This window comes from Aotus nancymaae, unplaced genomic scaffold, assembly GCF_030222135.1.
Source record: "Aotus nancymaae isolate 86718 unplaced genomic scaffold, 86718_ANA_hifiasm-v0.15.2.pri h1tg000036l, whole genome shotgun sequence".
NCBI classification, from domain to species: domain Eukaryota; kingdom Metazoa; phylum Chordata; class Mammalia; order Primates; family Aotidae; genus Aotus; species Aotus nancymaae.
In genome coordinates, this window is record NW_026988450.1 from 45366900 (window position 1) to 45373565 (window position 6666).

The window sequence follows — 6666 nt, forward strand, 5'->3', positions numbered from 1 at the left end:
CCTAGAGTGCAAATGGATCCCCTGGTCTAGCTTATGGCCCTTCCTAGCAATGAGGGTGGCCTTAAGGTGCAGAAAAGAAGTATGATGTGGTCGGGGTCCCACAGGAGCTACTTGCACAAAAACCCAAGAAGGTGAGGTCTTTTCTTATTATGCCCTTTAAGCCTCTAGACTTAACTAGCAGGCTGCCATTTTGGATGAACTGTAGCCTTTGGAAAGCAATCAATTGCTTTGCTGAGCCATGGTATGTTAGAGTCTGTGGAGTCTTAATGAAGATGATAGGAAGCTCTTAGGAACTTAGGAAGAGTAGTAGAGCTGAGAAGGATTATTGTCTGCAGTCTTTTTTTTTTTTTGAGACAGGGTCTCACTCTGTCACCCAGGCTAGAATGCAGTGGCACAATTAGAGCTCACTGCAGCCTCCAACTCCTGGGATAGAGAGATCCTCTGCAGGTGCACAGCACCATACCTGGCTAATTTAAAAAATTTTTTTTTAGAGACAAAGTCTCAGTATGTTTTCCAGGCTGATCTCGAATGATCCTGTCATCCTGGACTCCCCACCCAGCCACATTTAGTCTTTAAACCTCAACCGAAGTTGACAGTGTTTTCATGAGTGGTGTTGGCCAAAAAGAACTTCAGACTGTTAGAGAAGGAACAACTCCTTTGAGTGGGACTTCTCTAACCCACTGGTTCTTAAACTACAGAATTGTCTGGAGAACTTAAATAGCAATAAAAATCAGTGCCAGCTTCCTCACCCCAGACCCACTGAAATGGAACCTCTAGTAGTAGGCCTGTATTTTTTTATTATTATTTTTCAATGCCTTTTGGCTAATGTGGATCAATGGAACCTTGGGTGATTCACATAAGATGGCCAGTGATGGTGCTGAGAGTTAGAAAGGCAACAGATCATTTCTATGTAAATAATTATGGGGTTTAGGGAGGTAAAAGATCAGAGAAGGCTTCATTAAGTACAAACATATAGTAAAAGAAGTGAAACATTTGGACTGGGGATAGAACTGCATGAACTAGAGCAGGGGTCCCCGCCCGCCCCCGGGGCCACGGACCAGTACCGGTGGCCTGGTAGGAAGCAGGCGGCACAGCCGGAAGTGAGTGAGCATTACCAACGGAGCTCCACCTCCTGTCGGGTCAACAGAGGCGCCCCATTCTCATAGGAGCTAGGAGCGCAAACGCTGTTGTGAACTGTGTGTGCCAGGAATCTAGGTTGTGCTCCTTAGGAGAATCTCAGGTGGAATAGTTTCATTCCCACCCCTACCCTCCCATCATGGAAAGGTTGGGGACTGTTGAACTGTAGCACAGATGTTAAGGATCATTTTTGATAATGAAGAGGTGGTGGAAATGACCTCACAGGGTTTTCTGCTGGGAATAAGTGGCGTGTTGGGAGAGGACTGGGAGCTACCCAACACATGCAGTTCTGAGGTCGATGCAGGACAGGAGCTGGAGTGTGATGTGCTAGCAACCCGAACAAAGCTGTGGCAATGAGAGCCTAAGGGGAGAATGTAATGTGAGAGCATGGTGGGAGGCAAATTGACAGTGCTGTGACATGGAAAACATACGATATAAAATGTGCCCAAATAAATAGCTTGGGAACACCCCCAAATACACCGCCATTAATGGGAATAGAAAAGAAGGCTGATCTGATTCAGCAATGAGTTAATGACTACTTAGACTTGACGAGTAGAGTTAAAGGTGGTGCAGCCAGCAGTTAATGTCCTGCAGGCTGCTGGCTTGTTGGGAATAATGCTGACTAGAGATGAGGCTGTGAGAGGTATTCCCATAGATTTCTACTTGAGCAGTGTGGAGTGTCCGGGACCCTCTGAGTGTCATTCATTAGACAGGTGAGGAAACCAAGGTGCAGAAAGGAAGTATGGTATGGTCAGGGAGGAGCCACTTGGATAACCCAAGTCCCCGGAAGTCCTGGTCCAGGGTTGCTGAAGGAAATGTGACTAAGGGGAAGCATTAGGAGTAAGGCTCTGAGGGGTTGTTCGCCACAGAGTGGGGACAGGAAAAACTCAGTCAGGAGTGAGAGGATATCTGAAAAGGAGCTGTTGTTGTAGTGCCCTGTATAGCTCAGAAGTGAAGGAGTAAGGAGAATTGGGGCAGTGCTCTTGGGCTGGCGCAGTTGGAGGGAGATGGTGACCTGAAGTCAGAAGAGTGGTGAGAAAGTAGAGATCTTAGAAAATGTCCACTAAAACAACCTCACTATGTCCTTAGGATTATTGTGAACTCACTAGCTCTCTGTCTTGCCTGATCATGCGATGGGTGTTATGCAAAACCATGAACTACATGTGTGTCCATCATGACACTCACCCATTGCTATAAACATCATACAAGTGATTATTCCAATTATTTCCTAAACATTCTTTGGGGAAAAAAAAGAATTTTGGAATATACTCATCTATTATTTCTTCTTTCCAGCATATTTTCTTAAATCAATGTAATCTTTCCCTGTTTCCCATACCAGTCACCTGAGGAAACTGACAAAGAGAAAGGTCACCTCTCTGACTCAGAAAGGAAAAATGACCCAGCTGAAGAGGATACAAATGTGTATACTGAGAAACACTCAGACAGTCTGTTTAAACGAACAGAAGTCTTAGCAGGTGAGTAGCCTGGTGGGCGTCAGGTGGGAGGGTGCCTACCTAGGCCTCTGTTAGTCTGAGTGGTATTTAAAAGTTCAGCAAAGCTTGCTATCACCTTTCTGCTGAAAGCAGTCTTGAGGGCCCTTCCTTCCAGAGAAAGAAGCAAGAGGCTCAGCAAACATTGTCATTATTGTCTGCCAGCTCCTTCAACCTACCCCTTGGCCAGCCATTGGGCAGGTGATGGGAGGTAGCCTAGAAGAGGGAAAGTTAACATCTGAATTGATCCAGAGCAGCTGGATGTAGAGAGATGGCAGAGTGGGAAGATCCATCAGTCTTGCTCTAAGGCATCCTACATTTCAAAATAAAGAAAAGTTCTTTAGCGGGAAGGCAGTTCACTTAAGTACTGCCCAAAGTGTTAAGAATGTTGTTTCTATTTTAACTTAATTGGATGGACGTGCAAATATTTTAAAGGGGGAAGTTTTCAAGATTTAAGAACACTTGATGGTCTCAAATGCAAGAATAGAAATAAATTTGCATGTTTTTTCATATATACTCAAATTTTAAGTCAATTATACTATGTTTTGCGTTAAAAAAGCAATTAGAAAATTAGAATATGAAATGTGACTACTGAAAAGACAAAAGTAGTTTTCATTAAGATCATGGCCAGATTTTTCTTATTGAGGTTTTTGGGTGGTATTACTAAAACTAATCAAAGAAATAATTGTACCTTCCTGAGGAGTTTCAGATTTACATAGTTACCTGCTTGCTTCATTGAATCCAGTTTTTTTTTTCAGTTGGGGTTTTCAAATTAAGCCTCGTATAAAAGTGTACATAGACTGGGCTTGACAACAAAGCTAATGTCCGCAACCCTCGAATCTCTTCTAAAGTCATCTTCATTTGGTTATTTCAGCTGTCATTGCTGGTGGAGTCATTGGCTTTCTCTTTGCAATTTTTCTTATCCTGCTACTGGTGTATCGCATGAGAAAGAAGGATGAAGGAAGTTATGACCTTGGAGAACGCAAACCATCCAGTGCTGCTTATCAGAAGGCACCTACTAAGGAGTTTTATGCATAAAACACCAACTTAGTGTCTCTATTTATGAGATCACTGAACTTTTCGAAATAAAGCTTTTGCATAGAATAATGAAGACCTTTGTTTTTTTGTTTTTATTTTTTTTCATTAAAGAGCCATTCAGGCACTTTAATGATAAAAATCCCATTGTATTTAAGACTTTTCATCTATTTCTTTAGAACATCATAAAATTAAAATTTAACATCTGCAGTGTTCTGTGAATAGCAGTGGCAAAATATGTTATGAAAACCCTCGATGTTCATGGAATTGGTTTAAACTTTTATGCGCAAATACAAAATGATTGTCTTTTTCCTATGACGCAAAGATGAAAGCTGTTTCATTTGTGTCAGCATGTCTCAGATTGACCTTATCAAGTTGGTCTTACTTTGTTAATTTATCTGTTGTCACCCTCCTCTCCTCTGCCCTCCCTTCTTGTGCCCTTAAAACCAAACCCTATGCCTTTTGTAGCTGTCATGGTGCAATTTGTCTTTGGAAAATTCAGATAATGGTAATCTAGTGTATATGTGATTTTCAAATATGTAAACTTTAACTTCTGCTTTGTATAAATTTTTCAGTGTCAGACTATCCATTTTACACTTGCTTTATTTTTTATTATCTGTAGCTTTGGGCAGACTTGCCACAGCAAATTAATGTGTAAAATTGGATTATTACTACAAAACTGTTTAGTCATATCTATCTAATCAGACCTTCTTTTGGGAGGATTTGATGTAAGTTACTGACAAGCCTCAGCAAACCCAAAGATGCTAACAGTGTTTTAAGAAGTTGCTGCAGATTCCTTTGGCCACTGTATTTGTTAGTTTCTTGCAATTTGAAGGTATAAGTAGAGGTTTAAAGAAAAATCAGTTTTTGTTCTTAAAAATGCATTTAAGTTGTAAACGTCTTTTTAAGCCTTTGAAGTGCCTCTGATTCTATGTAACCTGTTGCAGACTGGTGTTAATGAGTATATATAACAGTTTAAAAAAAGTTGGTATTTTATAAGCACAGACAATTCTAATGGTAACTTTTGTAGTCTTATGAATAGACATAAATTGTAATTTGGGAACATAAAAACTACTGAATAAATCATGTGGCCTAATAATGAAAATGTCACTGTTATAAATTTTGTGCATTTTTGATCAAATGTACATCTCCCCTTTGCTAACGGCCGTCTGCTCTCAAGGATGACGTGGGTTTGATTTCTAAGTGTTCCACAACGTCTGTAAATCAACACCAAAGAGCCTGTCGATGAGACTGTTTGTTACCAGATTCACTTCTGAATTGGCCAGAGGAAATCTAAATGTATTATCCTGTGTGTGTCTAGGTAGAGATATTGGAAAGCTGCCAGGGAAGTTTGAAGTTTGCAACCTTTATAGAATAGCTGTTGGCAATATTAAGACGGATGCCTGCTTTTGCAAAGAACTTTTAAGACTATAAATTCCAAAGATCTGAAGGGGGCTTTCCTGATGTCGGTATCTAAAGCTTAGGCCTATAGATTGATTTACCTATGAAATTGTGCTCCAAATGTCTACTGAAACTTAACTAAAGAACTTATAAATGGACTATAGTAGCTCACATTACAGGGAAGGAAGATAGGCAGGGAGGCTCTGTGTGTTAAAATGAGGGCCTCACCGCTTTAGGATTGAAGTGGCTGGAAAGAGTGATACCTGGGGAAGGAGATGGAGGTATGAGGGTACCCTGGCTGGTACTTTCTGTACTAAACATTTCCTTTTTCTATTTTACCATTAATTTTGTTTTAAACTGAGAGCCGTCCAAGAAGGAAGAAGACAGTAAAAACAGCAACTTTCCAACATACAATTTACTTTTAATAAAGTATGAATACTTTATTTGGAGAGCATTCCCTGGAATTGCCACAGAATTCATTAAAAACAATTTTTTTTAAGCAACACTTGGAACAGTGTTTACTTAAGTCCTTAATGGCCTTAATTAATTCTCAAATTCCTGCCCCATCACTTACAGAATCAATTCACTTTAGAGTGACTAAAGGAAACGATAGCGCCTTCTAAAGCCACACAGTGTCCCTCAGTAACAGAGGGTAGGAACGGGTATACCTCTAACTGTGCAAAGCAGAGTGAAATTCAATTCAAAGAATAACAACTGCTTGGAATATCCGTGCCAGGAAAAGAAAAATTTCTGGCAAATATTTTGTCACTGCTGTAAAGCAAAATATTTGTGAAAGTGCCAAAATAAAGTCTGTCATGCCAAAAGTAAATCATTGTAGACTGACATCCAGTTTTCTTCAACTGTACACTTTCTGCTTAGTTTTTCTTTTTAAGATGCAGTAAATAATACTATAAAAAGTGGTAGTAATGATTACTGAGTTCAGGAAATTTTTGGTAAAATATAAATATGAAAGCCAATGTGAAAATTTCCTGTTTCCTTAACCACATGTAAATGATTTTCCTTGAGTGAATACGGCTTTGTGTTTGAGAGACTTGAAATAGTCACACTGTCCCATTTTCAGCCCATAGGGGAAATAGCACTTGGGTTTTGGTTTTGGTTTTCAGATTTAGCTGCAGGTGAATAGTACCTGAATTTCAGGATTAGGACCTGTTTAATAAAATTGAACAAGATTATAAAAATTGCCATCTCTTAATGTTGAGAGTTGATAGTTTGACATCAAACACTTAGTGAATTAATTTTTTGTTAATGCACTTCTTTGCAAGTTAGACAAAATTCACTGTTTTGTTATGGATATAGTCTGTTAGGGTCTAGGAGAGTAAGCTAATTAAGTAGAATACAATTACCTTCTTCAAGTGTCCCTGAAGAAACTACTGTGTCCTACTTCATAGTTTTAAGGGGCTTAATTCTTTAATATCTTAGACATTTTGAAACATCAAGGAAAGATGTTAGGTGAGCAAAAATATAAAACCTAAAAATATTGTGGGGTTAATCTTGTAAGTGTGATCTTTATAGCGTTACAAATACATAAGGGGGTGGTCGAGAAAAGAATATTTTTAAACCTACTTGGTAGTACCAAAAAAGG

At 39.5% G+C, this 6666-nt stretch overlaps 1 protein-coding gene across 1 annotated transcript in view; it reads left to right on the top strand.

Moving 5' to 3' along the window:
- The window catches only part of SDC2 (syndecan 2), a 115626-nt gene extending 109731 nt beyond the window's left edge, over positions 1-5895 (top strand). The window contains exons 4-5 of the mRNA XM_012467967.2: positions 2477-2612; positions 3502-5895. Of these exons, the coding sequence (XP_012323390.1) occupies positions 2477-2612; positions 3502-3665 (300 nt within the window). The 3' untranslated portion in view covers positions 3666-5895. The remainder of the gene's footprint in view (positions 1-2476; positions 2613-3501) is intronic.
- Positions 5896-6666: the final 771 nt, after the last annotated feature.